Raw genomic sequence first — 27,172 nt, 5'->3', positions numbered from 1 at the left:
TGCTGGGCAGGCAGGCTGCTGCCCTGTTAACTTGGATGAAAGATGACACAAAAGGAGTCCCTGCACAGCCGCACAGACCAACTTACTTTTCATCTCAATGTGAAGAAAATCAGCTGTACCCCTTTGTTGCTGCAGTGATTCAAGTGCCTTTTATAAATGATCCAGAACCATCAGGCACATCGGAGATGCTAAGAGTGCATATGTCCTTTTCTCCCAGTTGGTTTTACTGATCTTAAAGAGTTATTTTCAGTGCTCTGAAAAGATCTGGAGAATGCACCAGGCGCTCGGCAGCATGTCTTCAGTCTGCAGCCCTGGGGGGCAAGGTGTGCCAGCTGCTGCAGGGAATGTTGCTTCTGCTGATTTTGCTTGACTAAAACAGGAATGATGGGGAAGATTACAGACAGACCCCTCCTAAGTGACTACCTCCTGGCCCAGCTCAGGCTCCTCTCATGCCTTGGCAGGCTATTGGGAGGCACTGCTGGCAGCACTGAGGTCTTCCGCAGGAGGTGACCCCAAAGGAGCTGCCCAGCTATTGCCCGGTAAGCCCTGCTGATTCCCAGTAGTGGTTCGCTGAGGCATTTGCTGAATTAAGGATAGATTTAGGGGCAGATCAGAATAGGCCCTTACTCCCTATCACTTCTATGGGAGTATTATTATTGGGAATTCACCCTTATTTTTGGGCAAGAGAACAGGTAACTGGATGGTAAGGACAGACAAGTTTGCAGACTATTGGCAATGGCGACCCAATTCTGGGGATAAAAGGGAGAAAGATAGAAGAGGACAAAGAAACTTAAAATGGTGGTGTTACCTTCCCAGTCAGAATTACTCACAAAGGGAGCAAATCCCTTCCTTAGATGACCAACAAATGAGAGAAGACCCTTTATGCAAAGTCAATAAGCCTCTGCTGTAAGAAACCAAGACAGCAAAAGGGAGGGCGGGAGAGCTTAAGGAAGATGCAGGGGCTACAACCCACCTATAAAGCTCGACCACCAGCTCCAGAGACTCTTCCCTTCTGGAAATCAGACAGGAAATTGCTGGCAGATGGTGCAAACCAATGAGCAGAATCGTCACAATGAAAAGCCTCAGAGCTGGGAATGGGAGAATCTCACTTGTTTGTGGGTTTTCCTATACTGGCTTGTGGAGATGAGAGATCTTTCTCATTTAATTCTGACCTAGTAAAACAAATTGTGAGCTTCTTCTTACAACCTTTTATTTTTTCTTCCTCCTCTGAGAATCCCGAGCAAATAGAGATTCCGATGTTAGAGGAATACACCTCTTTTTTTTTTTTTTTTTTTGTGGTTTTTGGCCGGGGCTGGGTTTGAACCCGCCACCTCCGGCATGTGGGACCAGTGCCCTACTCCTTGAGCCACAGGCGCCGCCCAGGAATACACCTCTTAATGCTGTTAATCTGTTGGGAAGGTGCCTGCTGTGTAAGCTAAGGGCTACCATATACTGTACTCAGGGTATTTTTCAAGAGTCTTGGAGACAAGGCATCTGAACTGGTAAATATGTGCTCATTTATACTGGTATACTGAGGGTCTTCCATGCTATGGGTCAAATTTGGGAAGAATGACATCTTTCTAATCAATGGCAACTAAAATATCACTGGGGAAAATGACTTACTAATTTATTAGAGTCATTGCAACTTCTCCAACTGTAATTTTTTGTGGAGCTTATACTAGACAATAAGTTGCAATTAATTTGCAGAGCAAGTTGTGAAAAAGACTACTAAGGTTTTTGGACTGGGTTAACTGAAGCCCTTTACTTTTATACAGGGAAACTCAACAGTTTTATACAAATGCAACTCCCTATGAGCCAGAAAACTGAAAACCAAGGTGAGCTAAAAGGAACACAAATTATTTTGATACACAAACATATTCTCTAGAGACTCTATTATAACTTCTCATTATTCTGTAAGTTTACTTTGTCTCCACAGCTCTATTGAGATTACCTTTAATTTAATCATATTTATTATAGCAATATATCTGAAAAGCACATAAATTCTATTCTGTCCTCAACAGAAGGAAATTTTGACAAGAAGTCAAAATAATATGTTTGCTATATCCTGTAATACTGTATATAAATGCCACTGGAGAATTAAAGTGCACTTGCTTAAATAAGGCCATTGAACTAGCCACTTAAGATGGTAAAAAGATTATTAAGGTGTATGTTGTAATGCAGAGAAAAATTCGGAGGACCACATATTTTAATGTACTTTGCCCAATGTGGGACCTACAAGGAGGGTCCATTAAGTGATCCAACCACTCCATCTGCCATGTGTAAAAATGATGATTTCACATATTATACTTTTTTCAGGTGTATATACATATACCATTAACTACGTTAATCACAAAGTTAGGAAGGTTTTTTTTTTTTTTTCTTTTGAGACAGAGCCTCAAGCTGTCGCCCTGGGTAGAGTGCCATGACATCACAGTTCACAGCAACCTCCAGCTCCTGGGCTGGAGCAATTCTCTTCCCTCAGCCTCCCAAGTAGCTGGGACTACAGGTGCCCACCCTAACGCCCGGCTATTTTTTGGTTGTAGTTGTCGTTTCGCAGGCCCAGATTGGATTCGAACCCGCTAGCTCTGGTGTATGTGGCTTGCACCCTAGCCGCTGAGCTACAGGCAACAAGCCAGGAAGGGTTATTTTGGGATTATAACTGTTATTGTCCAGTGATACACAAGAGGAATAACTGAAAATCGTGGAGAAATCTACAAAGGGAATGAGACATCTATTAAAGGAGACTGCCTTTTCTTAATACTTTAAATGAAATTGGGGGGCAAAGGGGTCTCTTTTCAGTTATCTTTTCATTTCCTCAAATTTGATTTTACTATAGTTTGCATGTAATGCTTGTAAAGAAAATTGGAAACTGTAGGTGACCTGTATTTTCTTCTTCATTTTCTAAAATTTGTATAGTAAGTATATTACTTTTATGATTAAAGAAAAGCTATTATTAAGTCTTTTTCATAATTCATTAAAATCCAAATAGAGATGGCGTTTCAAGAGTAGGCTGCTATAGTGAAGATAACGTGGAGTCTGGAATTAGACATGAGTTTTAGCCTTTATTTACCACTTTTCTGTGTGACCTTGGGCAAGTTTTTACTCCAAACCTTAATTTCTTATATTTAGAGTAAGGATAACCCTACTTCCTTGACAGGAGATATAATAATAAATCTATAGCAAAGTGGCTGGTACATAGAGGGTTCAATAAATATTAGTTCCTTTACTTTTGTATGTCTCCTTAGTTCTAAGATTCAGGAAATGGAAAAAAAGCTTGCTTAAGAATGTAAATTGGAGCCAGTAAGATAAATCTTTATTTAACAGCTTCAATCTCTACACAGTTTGACTTTTCTAGCAATATATTTGGTATGTAGAGACCACTGAACAGTTTTAGTTTCAAAAGAAACCTAAAGAATATCAAAGTAATCAGGGACTAAAAAAGCCAAGGAAATTGCTTTTCTATAATTCTCCATATGTCATCTTTTATTTAATAAAAACTTGATGGCTTGGAGCCTGTAGCTCAGCAGCTAAGGCACCAGCCACATATACCGGAGCTGGCGGGTTTGAACCCAGCCCAGGCCTGCCAAACACCAATGACAACTACAACCAAAAAATAGCTGTGTGTTGTGGTGGGTACCTGTAATCCCAGCTACTTGGGAGGCTGAGGCAAGAGAATCGCTTAAGCCCAAGATTTGGAGGTTGCTGTGAGCTGTGACGTCATAGCACTCTACCCAGAGCGCCATAATGAGTCTCTGTCTCAAAAAATAAATAAATAAATAAATAAAACAAATAAAAACCTGACCCCTAAGTTTGCTATATTCTGTGTGTGATGCCTTCTACTAGAGGATTAAAGTATGACTACATACTACAGTTTCCAAGTGTCTTTAAAGTAAAGACATAAGACTTTTATGTTAATGGGGCATTATATTAAGGCACAATAAGGATGTAAGTTAGGAGAGTTTGTTAGTGACGTGTCTAGAATGAAAAATATAAAATTACCTTTTTAAAAGTAGAAAGCTGTATCTTTAGTACAAAAGTCCTTGAAGTTTAGTTAGCTTAATTGTATTACAGAAAGTCATGGTATACTACCCCATTTCCCCGAAAATAAGACATCCTCCAAAAATAAGATCTACTTACAGGAAAGATAAGACGTCCCCTGAAAATAAGACCTAGTGCATCTTTGGGAGCACACCTTAAAATAAGACACTATCTTATTTTCGGGGAAACAGGGTAAATGCTAATCACAGAATTATAGTAATATAATAATATTAATAAATAATGATTGAATACTAAATTATTGACATAAAGTCCAAGTGTTCTTCAAATATTTAGTGAAATAATTTCATTCTCTTCCCTTAATTTTTAGGCCTAACTATGCATAAATCATTTTGGATGTGTGAACATAGATTTTAATTTTAAAGAACTTTTTCAAAAAATGGCTTTAAGACCTTTACTAATGTAATTTTTGATGTTTAATGACTGATAAAAAGAAATTCTCTTGTCTCTATATCCCTTAAGCAAGGCAGAAGAAGTATATAGCTGGTTATCATCTTCAAAAGGAAAATGTGGACATTAGAGGGGCTTCACTATTATTAATTAAACTCAATTAAGTTAAATTATGTGTTGCATTAGAGAACCTGTAACTAATTTCATGTTGCTTACCATGGGCCTCTGGAGGGGTTTTTTGTATTGAAGGCTATTAAGTGTTTTTTTTTATGCTTGCCTATTTTGTTATTCTTATAACTACGCAGCTTTATTGTCTCTAATCTTTTTTTCAGTATCCCCAAGATCACTTTGAAGCTAACCATCATTCTCAGGATGGTAAATATTAAACACACCACCAGAAAACTAAATTCATGCTCCCTTGTTATATATCATTTAAATCAGTATTTCTCAAGTTGTATTCCAACCAGAAATACCATGGCACAGAGAACCTTCTGGGGAGTAGGGAAGGGAATTTTTAAGTGGGAAACAGCTACACACACACACACTCCCCAATTCAAACAAAACAAGCTTTTGCTTGTTTTAAATATTGGGCTTCCGTGTAAGATTTGCAGGATTGTACTGCTTTAAAAAAAAATAAAAGTCTGAAAAAGCATCGATCTGGGATGACAAAAATATTCAACCCCAAATTAGAAGTCTAATATGAAACAATTATTCCCCACCAGTTATGAACATAACAGCAGCATAAACCAGAGAGGTAGCTTTGAGAATTGGAAAGGGAAAATGGAAAAGGAAAGGAGAAGGACTCCCTTTACCTTATAACGGTTGTAATTTGAGGCAAAATTAATAATAGAAAGCACATCTAGATCCAAGTGGGTCATTAGTCTGAAGATGATAGAGATATATTTGGTACATATAAAAAGGACTTATTGACAAAAGTAGAAAATACTCCAATCACTTTCCCCCCCTATTTCTTATAATTGGTAACACTAGTTAGGTGAAGCTCTGTGATTATTTATGTACAACAGGATTACTAAGGTCACTATTTATTAGGTTAATACACCTGAGATAATAAGAAAGGTTATTGCCCATTGGTCTAATAAAATACATAATATTGATGATAAATGGAATTATGTGCCTGCAGTTATAAAAGAGATATAATGTAATATAGTAATATCTGTTTGTCTTAATATAATTAAACAACAACAAATTATGACTCTTTGATTCTTTATATAATCTATAAAGATTTTCTTTAAAAACAGTAAAAGAAATGGGGTACTCACTGCCAACTAACCTGGAAGTAACATCCGCAGCATTCACTTGGAGGGAATTTAAGCTGTTCTTTTAATTAATTTTACTTCTAGTAAATTGGGACTTAAAAAACATTCCACTGAGAGGCTATCCGATACAAATATGAAATATGCCACACATGTACTTTTAAATTATCTAGCATGGCACCTTAAAAAATTAAAAAGCAGTTGATATGGTTACAATAAAGGTGAGATCCTGCTTGGAAAAAAAAAAAAAGCAGTTGATATTAATTTTACTATGTATTTCATTTAACTCAACATTTCAAAGTAGTTTAACAAGTATATATCATGAAAGCTATTGAAATAGCTTACATATTGTTGTACTAAGTCTTGGAAATCTAGTATTTTTATACATTTACACCACATCTCAATTTGGACTAGACATATTTCAAGAGTTCAGTAGCCACACATGTCTAGTGGTTATCATATTGAATCCTGCATGTTTACTGTATATAATTTAAATGTCAGATTAAATCTCCTGACTGGTGAACAGGTCTTATTGGTGCACGTTTGTGCAGGGCATTCAGATAAATATTGTGTTCACGGGTAATGTCATGTGAACCCCTTCTGACCAGAGAGATCCATGCTTGTGCTGCCTCTGTGAATGATGGGGAAACACTATCCCTAACGAAGCAAGGGAAAGTGGCCTGGCAAACACGTATGAATGGGCTCTGGCAATTCTCAGCCTGTCCTGTCGTCTAAACCAAACATGCGGATGCGGTGTCCAGAGAGATTTTACTAACTCTAAATCAGTGTTGTACTTAAATGTTAAATAGGCTACAGGACAGCAAACAAACCAAACACTCGAAGGTAAAGTTTAGAGCCTACGCAAGAGGCCTTCAATATTCAAATATATGTTGGAAAGAGTTCTCAAGTTCATATAAGTTCACAATCAACAGTAGACATAAAAGGCTTTGTACTTAAAAAAAAAATTAATCTGAAGCTTAAATCCTAGTTGCACAGATTCTAAATTTTACTTGTGTTTTATAAACATACGGCTTAGCCTGTTATAGATCTAAGGGAAAGTTATCACGACTTGACTCTTTTCAACTTAAATTTCCCCCTTTTATTTTATGATGAAGAGTACAGATTTTGAAGTAGGCCATTTTTGGGTTAGAATTATGTTTTGTCTTGGCAAGTAATTTGAATCATATCTAATTTGCTTATAAATGAAAAGAAAGATAATAGTGCCTCCACCGGAAAATGTTATTGGAGAATTACATGTTGGTCCTCCTCAAACTGGCATGTGGAAGAACTTGTTATCGCCTACTAAAAGCAGCAGTTCTCAAATTTCAGTTCACACCAGTATTAGAAGGAATACTTCTTACAAAAGGAAGCCTGGGCTACACTCTGAACTTGTCTTGGTAGGTCTGTGTGGGGTTCTAGGACCACATTGTCCAGAATGGTAGCCAATAACCACATATGGCTGCTGGCAGCTTGAAACACGGCTATTCTGAAATGAGATTTACTACAAGTGTAAGAAGCACAGCAGATTGCAAGGGATATGCAATTACATTAATTGCATTATTAGTGATTATCAAAGAATAACACAAAAATCTCCTTTGTAACTTTTAAATATTGATTACATATTAGAATGACATTTTGGATATATTAGCATCTTACATTAAAATTTCACAGTAATTTTACCTTTCTTTTTAATTTTTAATGTAGGCACTAGGGAAAATTTAATATGATATATATGGTTTGCTACAGAATCGGCAGTTTTAACAAATGCCCCGATTGAGTCTGTGGTAGGCATCCTCTGATCACCTTCTGAGAAACAATGTGAAAACTCCAAGCTCTCCAGAAAAAGTACTGATGCTTTTATTTATTTATTTATTTATTTGCAGTTCTGGCCAGGGCTGGGTTTGAACCCACCACCTCCTGCATATGGAGCCAGCGCCCTACTCCTTTGAGCCACAGGCGCCACCCGTACAGATGCTTTTATACTTATGATCTTTTTATCCTCCTGAATATTGTGGCAGTTAATTACACATTGCTTGAATTTGGACGTGCTTTATATTTTGATCCGTCAAAATTTATCAAAAAACTTTTATTAGAGTTTGAATTGCATTTGAATGGAACAAGACACTTCAAATGATATATTTATTCTCAATCAATAAAATAAATAGTTTATTTCTAGAAGAATGAGAGGTTTTTCCTTTGGTTATTTCAACTACATGTAGAAATAAACTAGATTTCAAAATTGTTGAGTAGTATCATCTTCAAGTTCTTTATTTCAAACTAGTGATAAATGCTAAACCAAAAATATACACTAATTTTCATACCATAATAATTTAGCTCGGTAAGGAATAAGACGTATCAGAGGAAAGAAGGTCTTTATATAGGGACGAATGAGGTGAAGATGGCTATGTGCCCTAAATGAAGAGAGGTAGACAACTGTTTTCTAAAGCAAATATTGGGATACAGAATAATCTTGACCTTAATGACCTGTCAAGGAAAATGGCCACACGTTAGAAATAACTTTTGAAGATCATTTGGTAATAATTTTCAGCAAGGATTTTTCCACTTACCTCATTGCCACATTGCTACCATCTATAACTATTGGTCTCAGATTTTCACCATCATCTGTTACAACCTCTTGCATTGGAGATTCAGACCGCTGAGATTCCAGGGAAGATGTTTCCCTCATTATACTGTTAATGGTACTAACTGTTTGATCAGCCTCACTTTTATTTCCAAGTTTGACAAGTTCTCCCAAAATATCATTGATTAAAGCATCTGTACCAAGTTTGTTTAGCACAAGCTGAACCTGTTCTTCAGAATAACCTAACTTAAGTGCAAACTCCAGTTTTGTTTGGTATTCTCGTACCACATCAGGAGGTGTCTTCCCCTCCTTGGATGCCGTCTGAGACTCTTCTGGTTTAAAGTCTTGCAAGATTTCATTGCGCTTCAGTACATGAGGCTCCAAACAGGGAGACCTACACAGTTGTCTGTGAGTCTTGGTCAATGAGCATGGCTCTATGGAAATGCTACTCAATTGCTCTGACTCATGATCAGAACTTGTGCTTTCTTCTGAGTCACCAGAGCTTACATTCTCCTCAGACACCTCTTTTTCATCCTTCCCAGCATTAACTGTATCCATTATTTGTTTCTCTACCGTTGACCAAGGTACAGCTGCACTTAACTGTGGGTCAGTGCCCTCCACATAAAGGTGGCCAAGGTCATGCCCCAGGTGATCCTTCAAGCCCATGAAGCTGTTCAGTGTACTTGACTCCACCTTGTTGTTTTTTCTGTATTTCTGAATGCAAAGCACCCCGTATTCCTAGAGAAAAATGTAAAATATTTAGAATTTCATATTCAGGATTTGATTTCTGTATTAACAGAGAAGTCAAAAGATAATTACTAAACTATTAAATATCTACTTTGTATTTTACCTACACCTTCTCCTCCCTCATAATACCTTTGCCAAGATCGCATCACGGTCCAGTTTGCAGATGAAGAAGTTATGAATTAGGAGGGCTGTGCATGTAAGTGAGTACGTAGCAGTACTGGATTTTTTTTGTTTTGTTTTACCTAGTTTGCTCTGACTCCAAAGCCCATGCTTTCCCACTATATCATGCTTCTTTCTCAACTTTGATGGAAGAGATTTTTCTACTTTTAGAAAGATACATCATTCTAGAGTGACAGACAGAGTATTACCAAATAGCATGCTTTAACTATGCCATGACAGACTATTTGCACTTTCTATAACAGAATTCACAAAAATCTGTAAAAATTCTATTAAAGAGAAAGCCATGTAGAAAGAAAACATTAACTTATCATACTTGAAAAACTGTCATTAATTTAGATACATAACAACTACCTAAAGAAGTTTCAAAACTAATGTAGATAATGTAATGAAAGTCTACAAATTCTAAAATGGTTAGCAAGGAATTAAATAATTATAAGTGAATTAAATTCCACTTAGAGATGAATAAAGTTTTGCCATAATATTCCTGATTTTGTGAGTATGGAACACACTGACACAATGTAATTTTTAACATTATGCGTCCCTTATTGAGCACCAGGGATACGACGGTCTGTTTCAATATAAGAAAAAATAAAAGTTGTTTTATTCTACGTGCATTTATACAAAGCAGAGAAATTAAACATATCACATAAAATTAGCAGCAAATAATTTAAGTACATTCAATAAAAACTGTCATCTTAGTTTCTTGAATTTTATGGCAGAAAATATTTCTGTGTAGCATCAGATTAATTAGCCACTAACTTTCATTTGGTTAAAAAATCTCTTATTTTCCCCATATGGGAATACATTTACTGTTTGAATGTTTTACTGTTACTATTTTTTTCTTAAAGTCTATTGGAAATAATTATTATTTCTCTACCAAGAACAGGACAGACAAGGCTACTTTTTCTTGTGCTTCACGGTGAGAACTATACCCACATCAGTGGTTTACTTATTAAGGCAAATCCAGTGTTCCACCCAGGTATAACATTAGCAAGCCACTGGTAGCTGAACTTGAGACTGCCATAAAAACACGTACTTAAATAACCTCAGAAAGAAAACTTGGAAAACATTTTATTCTAAAGTTCTTTAACACTGTATATATAATAGAAAAGAGTTATTAGACAAATGTTAAAAGAAAATAGTAAGTGATTTTGTGAGGAGTCATAAATTTGAAAAGCATACCTGGCAAACTTGCGTCAAGTATTTTAACAAAATAAATTTGATTAATTATGGTAAATACTAGAGAAGAGAATATAAAATCTCTAGCTTCACAACACACTTACGATTCCTTCTGTGTAGAATCACTCCTACACTCTTCTATGGGAGTTTCTTTGGGAGTTTAGTCCCTGAGAAGATAGACAACTCTAATATCATTATTCTATTAATATAGCATTCATTAATTTTAAAGAAACATCAAACTCTCCTAGCCCCCAATTGCACAACTGATAAAAAAAAAAGAAATATCCCTTAGAGCAGCTCTGCATTCATCAGCTTCATTGTGAAGCTGCATACATTTCAATTTTTTACCTATTAATATGGATATGCATGAAGCTAATTACTTAGAACTGAAGAGAGGGATTTTGAAAGCAGATCTGTACACTGTGTGATTTATTAACTACTGTAATATACTAACACCATAATGCAAGTAACAAATCACAACAGCATCCTAATAAAGGGATACAGTTAAAAGAAAAATCCACACTGTGGCCTTCCTAGGGCTCCCACCAAAAGTATCTTAAACAAGGAAAACCTATTGGTAGCTGGGCTGCCTGGCAACCAGAAGCTGGTTGCTAAGCTGCGCTCCTTTAACATGCCATCATGAATGCTAGCGTAGTGAAAGAATAATTTGGTATGAACAAAAGCCTATAAAAGAGACTGGGACTTAAGTGCGTCTGGTTTACCCTCCGAGAACAATGCAGCTGCCAAACCAATCTGGAAGCTCCGACATCATTGTTCGGTAAACCCCACAATCTGCTCTGACTGCAGGAAGTACGTTTAATGGGCAACATTTGTGATCTCCACTGAAAAGTTTGGGTTTTGCATAAGTGCTGTTGTGAGATAATTCTTCAAGATAATGACTTGCTGACCAATCTCTGAATTGAACTAGGAAATATTATTTTAAAATTGAGCAGCAGTGGATTTTTTAAAAATTGTGTTTTTACTATATCAGATAGGATGAGTACTTCGAAAAATACACCCAGAGGGGAACATTAAAATGGAATGTTTTGCTTAAAGGAGAAGTGAAATTATTCTTAATTTTTCACCTTTTTCAAAGAAACAAAACCAGACAATGTAAAGTTTTTAAACTGAAAATTAACTACTTTAAAAACTACTGAAATCTTTCTATATCTTCAATCTAATATTTTAAAAAAGTGTTGATAGCAGTGCCTAGGTTTGCTCTACTATGTAATTTTATATGGTTACAATGATAGGAGGGAGAAAAAAATTGGGATTATTAGATGTTTGTTTTTTATATTAAACCATACAAAATTCATTTATATACAAATATATTTAGTGAACACCATACACCTTTCTTATAATTTATGTAAATTGCCCATAATATTTAAATTAAAAATTTATAATTATTAGGTTGTTTTTTAATGCTACAGATAAATGGAAGCTTGATCTACTTTTAAAAAATTAGCATTCAGTTTTGCTAGGCAAAATAATTTTTGTTTTGAAGTATTTTGGCTGAACTTTTTGCATACTGACAGGCATTTCATCACCTCCTAGGATTTCCCTGGTTAGCTCAGAGAAAGTTATCCCATATCATCTTGTCCTAAAGGAGCAGTTAAGTGATTTTTAGTTCTGGTGATGAGAGATTAAATAAGAAACAGCACAAACAAGGACAAGTGAGTTCAATTTCCAAGCATATAAACCACACATATATTCTCTATCAGATAATACAAATTTGAAATAACCTGTTCTGTATTGATGCAAATTGTAAAAATTCAGTTTTTGAAACTTTAATCTCTAGAATGCTTTCTACCTACTTGTAGTTAGTAAAAAGATTACCCTGGCTTAATATAGCACTTAACTGAGAATTTGGCAAAATCCTGAAATCATCCATAAAAAGTTAAATGCTAGTATGATTTAAAAACATAAAATATTTCATAGGCTTCAGTATTTGTTGATGTAATGGAATATGTAAAGCTCACAAGGAATTATTATGAGAAACTTTAGAGAAAGAGTGGCATATGATCTTTATTTTCTATAGGGCCTTCAAAACAATCAATGTAATTTTGAAGAAGAGTGAAACAACGCCACTAACATCCCCAAATGTATTATTACCTGGAAAGTAGACAGTGCTTTTCTCCTCATTTCAATATATTTCTCCCCACTTATTAAACTTCTAAGTTTTTTATTTACTCAAATGGAAACTTATTTAAACCAAACCATCTTAAAGTTAATCAACTAAATATTAAACAAGGGTAATTGACCTTATTTCACCAAGAAGCAGCACAAAGTTTCACAAAGTAGGTCAGATCATGATCCCATAGTTATAAAAATATTCCAAGAAATACAGCTTGACTTTTAAACTCTATGTCAGGGGATCCATTATAAGTGGCCCTTACAAACACAATCTTGAACACAAAGGTATTGGGCAAAAATATAATAATCTAAAAACAGTTTTCTATAATTATAGATTTATAGATTCTGTCCAGATACTGTATTGGAAAGTTAATATTTCTTGCTAAAAATAAACTAAAAATCAAATAATATTTGTTAAAAAGATCTACATTTTCATGTTAATTTGGTAGAGGACGATGAAATACAACTAATTCTTTAATTTGCCAAAAGAAATTTTATATTAGCTGAATGCAAGTTTATGATGTAATGACAACTCACTAGAAATTTATCACATACAATACAATTCTTCCATTTAGTGAAGAGGTTTTCTGAGAGTTCCCATTAGAGAACTTGGATAATTATTCATCTCAAATCAGGTAAAACATTTTTTTCTATATGCTAGAGAGCCTCCTATTGATCAGGAATATTAGATCATAAACTTGTTAAACCACTTTATTTGTTTGTAATGTAAAGTTACAATGCCATAAAAGTGGGTTCTGGTTGTTATCCAAATGGTAATACTATAAGAACAATGAAAATAAAATAATGAATATGTAATAAATACCTACTGTTGTAGTCCCTGTGTATTTAATTATCATTGTATCTGACTGAGTGCTCTTGTCTGCACCCCTCTAGCTAACAAAGGAAGGATGTCCCTTTGAACACATTGGTTAATGCTCTAGGGCAACAGATGTCTACTGCAACTGCAGGAGACCAGCAACTGGTGGCTGCCCATCTTCTGAGAACTTTCAATGGGCCTATGCATATGTTCACACAATAGGGCATGTGGTAGAAATGAAAACCTCTCCTTAACCCTTTATGCTCTCTCTTTCCCTCCCTACTGATAGATGTAAGCCTTTGTCTCCTCCCTTCCCCATTACAGAACCTTTGAAAGCAATAGTTCTTTGAATGACTTCTTCAGACTAATATCTGAAACTAATGCAAAGGAAAAAAACAGGTGGGAGAAAAGATATTAGAAACTGTACATGAATATTTAAAAGGCTAACAAAGCAACTGAATGCTAAATCACCATATTTAAAACAAGCTGAAACATCCACCTACTTCAATCCATCTTCCCAAGCTAGACTTTTAAGACAATGGAAAAAAAAACAACTATGTTAAATCTTACCATCATTTTAACAGCATAAAGATATGACAATGATATCTTAAGAAACCTAAGATACTGACAATATCAAATCTAAATCACTGTTTATCGAAATATCAGAATTCTTTTATAACTTGTTGTTAAGCTCCAAACGATTACAGGCCATGCTTGAGGCCATCCATGTTCATGAACCTGTAAGTAATTACGTATATAACTCCAGAATATAAAAATGTAAAAATCTGCTTCATAGATATATTTTACAGAAAGAACGGAATTTTCTGGTAGCTTGGCAATATGTAACAATTTGCAGGCTTTTGTTTGAGGTGCTTTCTATCTTTTACAGAGTTAATATTTATACTCTTGACTATTTAGCAAAGTTTAACTTCCAAGGCATTAAGATACTCACGTTAGCAGGAAAATACAAAGACATTGGTTTCTGTAGCAGCTTCACAGTAAACTCCTTAACACAATTTTAGCTGCTGACTTCCAGGCAGGCAAGAAGAACAATGAATGGTTGAACAGATGGAATAGCAGTGTCTTTGCTTAACCTCTTACCGAGTGGACTAACAGCCAATCACAGGCCAGAAAGCTCACAATTAGTTGGCCAGGCAGATGCAAGCCAACCTCAGCACCCTGCGTCAGGTTGGAGGTTTCTAAGATAAGCAAGTTGATGTCATTCCCGGGTCTGCCCGGGGCAGCATGAGTATTAACGAGGGGTGTGCAGCAACAATGGGCGGCACAAAGCTGACTAGTAGGCAGCTGCTCCCTGAGAGCAGTCATTAGGGAGCGGGCTGCCAACAAGAAACACCTGGCTTGGCAGACTTCAGCTTTTCCTCCTTGTTTTTAATGCACGGAACAAAGAAACCAATTATATTTTAAAGTAGTAAAAGTTGCATGTTTCCAAAAAGTTGAGGCTATACCCTAGTCTATTAGTTTTCTGTTGTTATTAAAGAAAATGAGGTGTGTCAAAGGAGCAATTAACTATTGCAGCCATTCCTTTCTTTAATAAATGAGTTACTGGTGAAATAAGACAGAAGGTTATAGTAAAAGCATTTCCCTGGAAACAGTAGACAATCTACATTTTAAGGGTCTGTTAATTTGTTGCAAGATAATAAAACTTAAAAAAGAGAAAATAAGATTCCAAAGAAAAAGTCTTATTAAGGGCTTAATAAGCTTAATGGAATTGATTCTAAAAAACAACTTAACTGAAAGTGGAGCTTAGTAAGATTAACATTGATCAATCAAAAGTTTGATTCACCTTTATGCCAAATGAGTCACCTAAACCATACAGTTAGACAATACTTTGTGACTTAAACATAAAATCATCGGAATAGCCCATGCGATATATGTCAAACATGCGATATATGTACAATTCTTTTAGTATGGATACTAGTTAACCACGTAATAAACAAAAGCAAAGTCCTTCACTACTTTTTAACATACAACATATCATTCCTGTTAACGGTATTCATATTTCATAAAGTTTGTAAGATATACTACAAATTTCAGTTCACGAACAAGTTAACATTATAAAGAAGTACTGTATTGTAGTATTTTGAAGGATACACGTATAAAATATACAAAAATAAGCTCCTTTGTTGAGAAAGCCTGTTTGTTATCCCTGACTTATTTCAAAGCTTTAGATTACACCATTATAATACTATGGACTACTTGCTTTTGTGAGCTAAGTTATACCTTGAGTGGCTTCTGATTATGATAGGAATGCAAAAAAAATGTAAATACTCTACAGTGTTGTAAGGATCCTATTCATTTATGCAACGTGGATGTAGAATACACACACACATTCCCTTTTCATTCCAGGGCAAATTAAAAGAGTGAAGGCAAAGAGCTGCTCTTAACATAGTTTTCTGTTATAGGCTGATTTATGCAGAATCTAGACTTTTTTGGTATATGATCATGAACTCTAAATATGCAAAACTTAGCTAAAGCATCCCAAACAATCTAAATTAATCTCTTTTCATACACAAATACAGTGGTTACCTACAATTAGGATCATTTGTGAATACTTAGAAAAAAGCAATATTGGTTGGGGTCTCCAGGCCCTGCCCTCATTGTACCTACTCAAATGCAAATGAAATGTCCTTTATTTACAAAAGTAAGAGGAAGAGCCATTCTATTGTTTGAGTTACTGCTCTAAAATCATTCCTTACACCTATTACACAACCAAAAGTTATTGATTCCAGAAAGAAAACTAAAATATAGATCGTCTATAGAAAATTTTCCTCAAAAGAGCTTACTAACTTATTACAGTATGCCATCCTAAAATGTTAGAAAACTTAAAAACCTGTGAAAATATTTTTTAGTTAAATATAATTACTAGGCTCTGAATGTCCAACTAATTTCTAAAGTAAGAACTATTCTTTCTCTGTCAAGGGTTATAGTAATGCAATCGAAATAGTCAAGGCCATGGTCTCATAAACCTATTAAAGATCATGCTAGACCATCTCTACCATTATAGTTTACCACAAATTTACAATGTGAATTACAAAGATTTCAAATTTCTCGACTTTGGTGAGCAAATGGACATCACAAAAAAGAAGAAAGTTAGAATTTGTCTTTTTTTGTGTGTGTGGTGGTGGTGGTAGTTCTTTTTCAAATATCATGAGTAAAGGGGTATCACTCCTGAAAAGAATGACAGAGCGAAACCAAAGCCACTGCTAAGGCTAGTAAATGTAACTCTTCTGATAAAAATGAGTTTGATTTAATATGATGAAAATGAAAAACATACATTCTTGCAAAGTAGATACAACCAAAATCTAATAAAACCTCACAGATGTGCACTGATTACCCAGACAGTGAGGGTCTGAGTTCACACTAAAACTCTACTACTTTTTCATATAAAAAGGTAACTACTTAGTATGAGTAAACAGTCTTCCCGTTTTCGCTGGGTTTTCTTCCTTCTTTTTGTGCTTTGCTACTATAGTTACTATTTTATAGCTTTAATTCAGGAGGAGGAGGAATCTTCTCACTAATGCCTGCCACTGTGAAAACAAAGAAGGAGAGAAAATTACCCCAGAGCTCAGCAGGAAGCGTGATCTCTAGCACTGGATTAAGCTTTTCTGCAAACAGCAAATAAAGGCAGTGATCTGAAAAAGCTAATCAGATCCTGCTGTGGTATTTAGGCCATCTAGGTTGCTAGTATTGGAAAATGTTAAGTACATTAAAACATCTGTAGGTGAAAAGATGCCCCAGTGTGGCTTAGACACATGGCCTCCGTCCACTTCCCACTGCAAGAGAAATGCAAATAGCTGTACCAGGCTCAGTTTGGGTCCCTGCAATAAACCACTCAGCACAGTGCACACTTAGGAGAGAAAGAAAAGAGAGGGCAGCATTAGAAGCACTATACGAAAAGCTGTCCGTGGGCGGGTCTAACATTTGAAACGTCTACCACTGGAAAGAGCCTTTACTTTTTCTAAGACAAGAATGTGAACAAATGGGTTTTGATGCTGGGGTTTAGAATCAATTCCCCTTGCTAGCAGTGATCCAAACCAACTTCCTGGTACGTGTGCACCCCGTGGACTAACTCCCCTAGGTATGGACTCCTTCCCTTTAATAAAATCTCCTTAGATCCTAATAATAATGACATGGAAGTAAGAGTATTATCAAATTCTCCCAGTTGTTCCCAACAGGTCAAAAGGTTAAAATTTTAATCAGAAACTGTTATTACTTTTGAGAGTTAAAAAAGGAACTAATTACCCAACAAAACAAAGCTAAGTCATACACATGGTGTAGAAGATTGGGGCCGAAGCAATTAGGCTTTAGCTCTAACACTGGAGTCATTCTATCAGGAACGCCATGAGATTGTTCATATCTAAAACTGCTCCTCCTAGTGTTATCTGAAAAGTGTTAAAGACCAACTTTAAACCACAAAACAGTGTTAAGAATATTGCCTCTTGATATGAAGGGAACACAAAAAAGTTGCTGTAAATCTCCATAGAACTATTTAAAAGAAAGTTGCACAGTCTACAGTATCAAGAACCTGATAAAATATCCTTGGTAGACATTCTTCTAAATCCAATGAAAACCATGCCTTTTTTCAGGGAAGAAACAGACCCTGAAAGCTCCAAAGTTAGCTGATACTTGGAATCAGTTCTGAATATAATCTACCCCGCTGCCCCCCACATTCTAGATAAATGTACCTTTACATTTAACATTAACTGCAAAAAAGATCTCAATTGTAACCAGGATCATATATTTAAAATAGGATTTTATATAAAATAAAGCTTATAAATGGAAAAGTATTAATATTGGGTAGAAAAATGTATACTAATAACTGATAATAAGGAACCAATAACTAAAAAAATGAAAGTGGCATTATTAGAACCTTCAGGGCAAATGAAAAAAGCTCTAAAACACATTTTCTGCTCACTCTTTCTCCAATGAGATAGCCATCTCCACCATTTCTCACAGTTAACATTAAACATAGTAATGGAAATGAGGGAGGGCAGGGGGATAAAATTATCATCCAGTGGCCATAAACTATTAGTATTTTAATAATAAGATAGCAAACTACTTTTCCTATCCATACCAACAAATAAAAAATCTTAAGCAATTACTAATAAGTAAATAAAAGTTAAATCTAGCAGCTTTGTTAGGTTGAAATAGAAGTACCACTTGAGGCCAGGAGTTTTCATTATAGTGAGGCCCTGCCTTTACAAGAAGTAAAAAAAGTTAGCAAGGCACAGTGGTGTGCACAGATAGTCCCCACTACTGCAGAAGTTGAGGTAGGAGGATCTTGTGAGCCCAGGAGTTCAAGGCTGCAGTTAGCTATGACGGCAACACTGTACTGTACCCTAACCTGAGTGACAGAGACCACATATCTTAAAAAATAATAATATTCACTAAAAAAGAAAAAGAATAAGCCTTAATAGATACATATCAATTTAATCCTATCTTTATTAGCAAGAAAAACAGGCTTTTAACAAAAAGGGCTTCTGACATTTATTGAAAGGACATAGAGGAACTCACAGGACCAAAGGAAGAAAGACTTAACACTTAAGCCTTTGGAAGGTCCGAGACCAGGACTGAACCCAGGGTTTTGGCAGACGAGCTTCCAGACTACCTGTATCTGATGATTCAGCATTATCTGTTTTCTGACCCTCTGGTCCCAATTGAAGGTACAAATTCCTGAAACAGAAAATCTGACCAGCAGTTGAGGTTATGTACTGACCCCTCTGCCCAGTTACTATGTGCAGAAGTATGTGGGCCATCATTGGAAGCTCCACCAGAACCATGAGGAGATGGTCTGGGGAATTCTTAAAGAGGGTGGTAGTGAAAAATAGACTGGGAGAAAATTCTAGGTGGACAGAACATCAGATAAGCACTCCAGAAAGGTAGTAAATACGTTAGAGAGAGATTGTATATGATTCCCATAAAGTTCATCAAAACAACTTTTAAAAAGAATCTGAAAATAGTGAAGAAATAAACTTTTAAAAACGAGAGCAAAACACAATTAAAAGTTATATTAAATGAAAAAGAAAACCTGTATTTATGATTAATATTTTCATATGTATGAAAAGTAAATAAAAATGAAATACATTTATGTCACACCTAAAGAGAACACGTGTGTTACTTTGCTTTTGTCTTTACATCTGAGAGCTACTTGTCCCTCATTCCCAGTAGTGTATTCCTGGAACATCACAGTCACAGTCACCTTTTCCTAGTTCTCACTCTATTCATGTAATATCCTTAAGATCCAGTTAATCAATTCCTGATTACTTTTCTCAACTTTCTCATTCTTGTGGCCAAGAGCATTCCCTAGGCTAAGCATTCATTCCCTCAGGCTTGTATTACTTTTGTTAATTAACTTATCTCTTTCCTTGAATACCCCACTAGGTACCTCCCTGTGAAAGTAATTTTCAATGATACCACTCTTATGTTAAAAAACAAACAAACAAACAAAAAACTCAGCTGCAAATCACAAGTCTTGGTCCTCTGCTTTGTTTTCAAGGCTTTGTTACAACCTGGGCCTCCTCTGGCCCTGTAATCTGATTTCCCACTGTCTTTTCACCTTAAGTGTTGTTGCTCTGTCTCACCTACCCAGATCACACTGTCATTCTAATCCTAGCTCTAAGTTTCTTTTTTCCACAATACCTTCTTAGACTGCTAAAGTTACTGGTTTCCAACTCCGTCGAATTTCTGTAACATGAATAATCTGAACTGTACAATAAAGCACTAATAAACGAGGATGTAAGCTCCTTGAGAGGAGAACCATTCAACCTTCTGTCACCCACATGGTATGACCCATGCAACAGTGTGCTTTCTCTAGAAGACCAGTAAAAAAACCCAGCCCCTGCCAATCTAGATGCTGGAATTTGTATGAACAAAAATGTTGCTTCGCTAGTCTTTCTTTCTGTATGTGACAGGGTGAATTTATCAGAGGCTTCGGTTAGAGACAAGGTTCCTACAGCCCTGGTACTGCTGTTACAGTCCACTGGAGTATCACCACAGCCCCCGCCTCCCCACCCGAAGAAGACTTATTTGATGGTCAAGTGTGTGAAGAAAACGCGTGTAAGCAAAGTTCAGGCCCTTCCACTGTACACTCCTGTACAGTGAGTGAAGTAAAAAAGAGATCTGCCCACATTCAGAGAGCACTAGGCTGCTTTGCTCTCTGGCAAGGCCTGAGACAGGATGGTTAAATCTAATTCTGGAGGTCAGTGTTACTAAGCCCTTTATGTGGTTCCCTTAAGTAATGTTCTCTCCAATAGTTCTAGGGATAAAAAGAGTTGCTATTTTGATCTTCTGCCTGGCTCCTTTGTCTATTTCTCATTTGGTTCAGAACTGAGGCAGGAAAAAGACCCCTCAAACTCCAACAATACTCAACAATAAAAAGTTTTGTTACAAAGAACTATTAAGAAAAATAAGGGATAATAAAGACTACATAATTAACTCTAATCAGACTACTTTTACAAGACATATGAAGGGCTAAAGTTAAAGAAAAAGATTTCAGTAACAAAGAAGGAAGATAAAGCTCCTCAAAGTCAGAATTCTTAAGATTTATGAAAATCTTTCAGTATCAAGTCATTAAGAGTTCAGGGACAAATACAAAATAAATCCACAAAAATAACATTCCCTCCCAGTGGTCTAAAAACAAACTCTTGTACATTCATTTAAAATGACCAATATAGGGCGGCGCCTGTGGCTCAGTGAGTAGGGCGCCGGCCCCACATGCCGAGGGTGGCGGGTTCAAACCCAGCCCCGGCCAAACTGCAACAAAAAAATAGCCGGGTGCTGTGGCGGGCACCTGTAGTCCCAGCTACTCGGGAGGCTGAGCCAAGAGAATCGCTTAAGCCCAGGAGCTGGAGGTTGCTGTGAGCTGTGTGAGGCCATGGCACTCTACCAAGGGCCATAAAGTGAGACTCTGTCTCTACAAAAAAACAAACAAAAAAATAAATAAATAAAATGACCAATATAACTCATATCCTGAGATTTCATTCAACTATTTCCTAGTGATTCGTTTCCCTTTTAGTGTTTTTAAAGAAATTAACTAAGCAAATAAATCTTTAAAAAGACGACCTATAATCTCTACAAATCCTGTAAGTACTCAAGGAATGAGAAATTTGGGAAAAGTTCAGGGAATATAAATGACATCCAAATAGGTGACCACAGCAGCCGACTGGTGTATGGAGGGCTGAGGGAGAAACCTCATGAGAAAAAAATGACATGCATTATTCCTCCCCTTAGCCAGTTTCACTTTCTGCAGTTTCAGTTACCCGGGATAAATTTGGTTGGAAAATATTGAATGGAAAAGCCATTCTGAGTAGCATGGTGGAATCTTGCCCCGGCTCACTCTGTCACACCGGGATGTGAATCATCCCTTTGTCCAGCATAGCCATGCTGAAGATGCTGCCTACCTGTTAATCCCTCAGTAACCAAATTGCTTATCAGATGAAAGAGACACAATACAGATACTCCTACAGTTATGATGGGGTTATGTCCTGATAAACTCATCTTTAGATAAAAATATCATAAAATGCATTCAATACACCTCAGAACACCACTTACATTGGCTTACAGTTGGGCAAAATCATCTAACACAAAGCCTTTATTTTATGATAAAGTGTTGACTATCTTATGCAAAATTGAATACTGTACTGAAAGTGAAAAACAGAATGGATGTATGGGTGCTTGAAGTACAGTTTTTGTTGAATCCATATCGCTGTCATACCACCATAAAGTCAAAAAGTTGCAAGTCAAATCATTGTAAACTGGGGCCCCTTGTACACAGCTTCAGGCATGCACTTGGTGTCTTGGAACCTAACCCCCAAGGATGAGGGGGACCACTATATGATTTTAAAAGAAGCAGAAAGCACATGATATTATCCAGATTAGCAAAACACATTATTCACAATTATATTAAGTATAACAAAAATTGTGAGGAAAAGACCAAAAATGTGACATTTTTATATAAAATAAAATGTATAAGACATTCTTGGAATTTAAAATAGCTGATAGTAGTTAAATGACACTGTGTCACTTACAGTAATGATAACGTTTACAACACCATGGTGAGGCCTGGCCAGAACTCAGTCAGCCCCTCTCTCCTGAGGCCCCTCTCTGTTCTGTGCTGCTCATCTGCACATCAGAGCTTTCGGCTGCTGAGCCAAATGAGGATACAAGCATGTCTTGTTCTTCCTTAAGTGTTAAATAGTTTATATAAGCAACTAATTCAAAACTGCTTGACCCCAAACATTATTAAAAAGTGAAATTGACAGGCTACAAAGAATAATTGCATCAGAATTAAAAGAGGGTTCCATCATTAAGTCTGTCTATTCTTAAACTCTGAAAGGGAGAATAAATAGTGTATCAAATGCCTTTCAGGGAACTCAGGAAAAATAAAACACGCTAGTAAATAATCCAAAAGGAACTGCAAACTACCAGGACCCAATAAAATTACTTTGTTAATTTTAAGTGTGATCTAAATATAAATTCTTATTAAGAATCTATATTGGAAATAGTTCCTTCTATATCAGTTCTTTTAAGATGGGAAAATGAAAAGCTTGTGTTTTACTTCCAATGGCCTTATATTACTACTTTTAAGTAACTGCATGCTACTGATTTTAGATACGTGTCCTGGTAAACAAGAAACTGAAAATAACGAGAGGCTAAAAAAAAGAAAAAAGAAAAAAAAGGGGCTGTTTTAGAAAACATTTGGTGAAATTAGCAGAAAGGTTTATAACAAAATTTTATTTTAGACGTTAAATTAAGAATTCTGAGTCTTTAGGGCAAGATTCTTTCTAAATACAAATCATCAGATACTATAAGTTAAATCTGGAGTATGAATCATCCTGAGCAGCTGCCAATGCAATCCGATGATTACCTCTAACAGGCAGAGTCTTGTGTTGTTTTCAGACGCAGCTCTCCCACCCGAGAGCGCCTAGCACCCAGTAGATGTTGAACAGCAACGTGCAAAATAAATGATAGCATGAAAATACCTGAACTGAAAATTGAAAATACCTGAACTGAAATCTTTTTTCCAGATTTATTTGCTTACTTTCATCACATAAACTATATTCCAGCTAAATGCAGATAATTTAAAGCAGCAGTTCTCTTAATTTTGGTTATACACTAAAATCACCTCTGGAGATTTAAAATATACCGATGCCAGGGTCCCAACCCTAGAGATTTTAATTTTATTGGTCTGGGTGAAGCCTGGCCATAGGCTTTCTAAAAGCTCACTGGGTGATTCTCATTGATAGCCAAATTTGAGAACACTGACTTGAGTCCCCCCCCCCCCCCTTTTTTTTGAGACAGTCTCACTGCTGCCCAGGTTAGAGTGTCATGGTGTCATAGCTCACAGCAACCTCAAATTCCTGCATTCAAGCAATCCACCTGCCTCAGCTTGCCGAATAGCTGGGACTATAGATGTGTGCCACCATGCGTGGCTAATTGTTTTAATTTTAGTATGGATGGGTCTCACTCTTGCTCAGGCTGGTCTCAAACTCCTGAGTTCAAGCAGTCTATCTGCTATGGCCTCCCAGAGTGCTAGGATTACAGGCATGAGCCTCCACACCGGCATTGAAGTTTCTTCCAAAATACTTTCTCCACAGTTTCACATTAAAACTCTACCCAGTTACTATTTGAAGATTCAGCTAAATACCCAGCACTGCCATGAAACCATTCCCACAACACTGTTAAATTCATCTTTGAATTATTTGAGTCTTGCACAGGGCCTGGCACATAGCTAGGACTTGATAAATGTTTAAACAGTGCATAATCCTGGGAGCATGGCACACAGTTGAGACTCAAACATTTATTCGAAGAATTATGTGCACTTGATCCTCATTACTTGCAAATTCTGAATTTGTAAATCTGCCTATTCATTAAAAATTGTTTGTAGCCCCCAAATAAATACCGGTAGCACTTGTAAAGTCATCCATGTGCATGGGCAGAGTAGCGAAAAACTGAGTTGCCCAAGGCACATGTTCCAGCAGACGATGAACAAAGTGAAACTCTGCCTTGGTGTTTCAGCTCTCTGTAAAAATGTGTCCTTTTTTTTTGGTAGTCTATTCAGTGCTCTCCTGTTCTTGTGTTTTCTCTGGTGACTTTTCTGTTTAAAATGTCCCTGAGCATAGCTGAAATTCTGGCTGTCTGATGGAGAGAACAGGAGTGTCAGATGAGCTGTGTTCACATATCGGTTACGATGCTGTTGGCCATCAGTTCAGTGTTAATCAATCAATGGTATATTTTAAGGAAGTCGTCTTTAAAAAGAAACACATATAAAGGTGGGCTGATAAAAATGTTGTGACCAGAGGCTTGCAGAACCCTAACCCCGTGTTTCCTCCAGGAGCAACGGGCCAGTACTCACCAACTCATGGTCACGGCAACTTTACAGACCACAGCTAAGAATAATAAGAATTGACCGAAGTTTCACCTTCTCTTCAGAGCTTTTACACATCTGTCATTTTTAATGCCACTTTCATTCAGCAAACTGGCATCTCCTAGGTGCCAGGTACTGCGAATACAGCAGAAACAAAACCAGCTCCCTTCTCTCATCTGGTTACAGGGTAGTGTGTGGAGGAGCAGGGGAGAGAACAAACAGTAAATACATGATGGTAAGAATAGTAACTTTGAATCAGGGAAGGCTTCTCTAATAAAGTGATATTTGTGCAGATACCTGAACGAGGTGAAAGGAAATGTGTAACAGGGCTATGGTCTGAACGTTGTTGTCCCTACAGAATTCATGTACTGGAGCCTACACCCAATGTGACAGTATTAGGAAGTGGGGCTTTGGGGATTAGTGCCCTTACAGAAGAGGCTCAAGTGAGCTCCCTCACCCTCCACTAGGCGAGGTGCAGCCACAAGGCACCATCAGCGAGAACCAGCCTCTCACCAGACGTCGAAGCTGTTGACACCTTTATCTTGGACTTCCCAGCCTCCAGACCAGTGAGCAATGAATTTCTATTATTTATTTATAAACTGCCCAGTCTAATGTATTTAGGACAAACAGATAACAAAGACTTGAGGTGAAAAATGTACATGGGGTCCTCAGGGGACAGCAACATGGCAGTCTGACTGGTAGCCAGTGAGCAAGGGCAGGAGTCAGAGGGTGAGGTCCCAAACCAGGTCATGAGTGGGGGGCGATGCTTCTCAAACTTTAAACCATATTTGAATCAGATGAGGCTCTTGAAGGTTCTGATTCAGGCTGTCTAGGTGAAGTCTGGGGTTCTATATTTTAACAATTTCATAGGTGATGCTGTTGCTGTTAGTCCATGGACCCCACTTTAAGTAGCAAGGTTGTAGTTCACAGTAAGGAACTGGCTTTTATTCTCAAGAAGGAAGTGTGATGATCCTAGTTTACACTAACGTCTTACAAACTCAGGCTTACTTCTATACTTCCAACTGGGTTCTACTGATCTTTTTCTATTTCTGTGCCTATACCGAATATTAACAACTGTAGATTTATAATGCATGAATATTGGGTGCTCAGCATGTGCAAGGCTTTTATCATGACATTTTTTACCTCATTTTTATATTTTTATCCTGGCTATTTTTGCATGTACACCCCCCAGATACACTTTAGAATTGTTTTGACAAGTTTTAACCAAAAAGCTGTTGAGCATTTGACGGAGATTGTGCTACAGAAATAGTTGCTTAAAAAGCACTGCTGATTTATTATACTAAATTGTTCAATCAATATTTTATTGAGGGCGGCACCTGTGGCTCAGTGAGTGGGGCGCTGGCCCCATATACCGAGGGTGGCAGGTTTGAACCCAGCCCTGGCCAAACTGCAGCAAAAAATAGTCGGGCATTGTGGTGGGCGCCTGTAGTCCCAGCTACTCGGGAGGCTGAGGCGGGAAAATCGCCTAAGCCCAGGAGCTGGAGGTTGCTGTGAGCTGTGACGCCATGGCACTCTATGAGGGTGACAAAGTGAGACTCTGTCTCTAAAAAAAAAAAAAAAAAAGAAAGAAAGAAAGAAAAATAATTTATTGAATATTCATTAACTTTCAGTAGAGTTCCTTACATTTCTTTGTGGGGCACTTATACATTTTTTTAATTATTTCAGGCTAATTTGCGGGTACAAAGAATCAGATCACAATGTTTGCATTTTTCAGGTATAATCCCTCTCACAATTGTGTCCCACCCCCAAGAGGTGTGCCACATACCCCAGTGGAAGCACGCCATCCCCCTTCCTCCTCTCCTCCCTCATTCCCCTGCCCCCCACCTTGAATTGATTTGAGTTTTTCTCTTATGTGGGTGTGTATTAGATCATCTATTGGCTTCCTATTAGTATTGAGACTTACACATTTCTTATTAAACTTGTCTCAAAATATTTTGCATTTTGTTCTTGCAGCTATGAATGAAGGCTTTTCTTCCCCCATTACATTTTTTAATTGGTTATTGTTGGTGTTTAAAAAAAAAAAACTTATTGTACATAAAGCTTTAGTGAACTAGGTATCTCAGTGAACTCCTAATGTTTCTATTAAGTGTTTCACTGAGGCTCTTGGGTTTTCCAGGTATATATAATAATATAAAACAATCAGATCGCCTCTGCCTTACCAGTTTTCTCTCTCTTGTTCAATGCTTTTGTCCAATTGCACTGTAATATTAAAGAACAAGGGTTATTTTGTGTTGTCCTTGATATTAATGGGAATAACTCAAGTGTTTTATGTAACATATAAATGTTATCTAAATATATATTGTTGCATATATAAAAATATATGTGTGTATATATACATATGTATGTATATGCGTATGTGTCTATATATACACACACACACACATATATATGAGGAAGTTGATCTGCCC

At 36.8% G+C, this 27,172-nt stretch overlaps 1 protein-coding gene across 2 annotated transcripts in view; it reads right to left on the bottom strand.

Annotated features, from left to right (window-relative positions):
• ZC3H12C (zinc finger CCCH-type containing 12C) overlaps nucleotides 1-27,172 on the bottom strand; it is an 83,547-nt gene that overhangs the window by 35,238 nt on the left and 21,137 nt on the right. For both annotated transcript variants that reach the window (XM_053594509.1, XM_053594510.1), the window contains exon 2: nucleotides 8,288-9,039. In XM_053594509.1, the coding sequence (XP_053450484.1) occupies nucleotides 8,288-9,039 (752 nt within the window). The remainder of the gene's footprint in view (nucleotides 1-8,287; nucleotides 9,040-27,172) is intronic.

This window comes from Nycticebus coucang, chromosome 6, assembly GCF_027406575.1.
Source record: "Nycticebus coucang isolate mNycCou1 chromosome 6, mNycCou1.pri, whole genome shotgun sequence".
Lineage (NCBI taxonomy): Eukaryota > Metazoa > Chordata > Mammalia > Primates > Lorisidae > Nycticebus > Nycticebus coucang.
The sequence above is the reverse complement of the archived record's forward strand: the minus strand, read 5'-3'. Positions and strand labels throughout refer to the sequence as shown.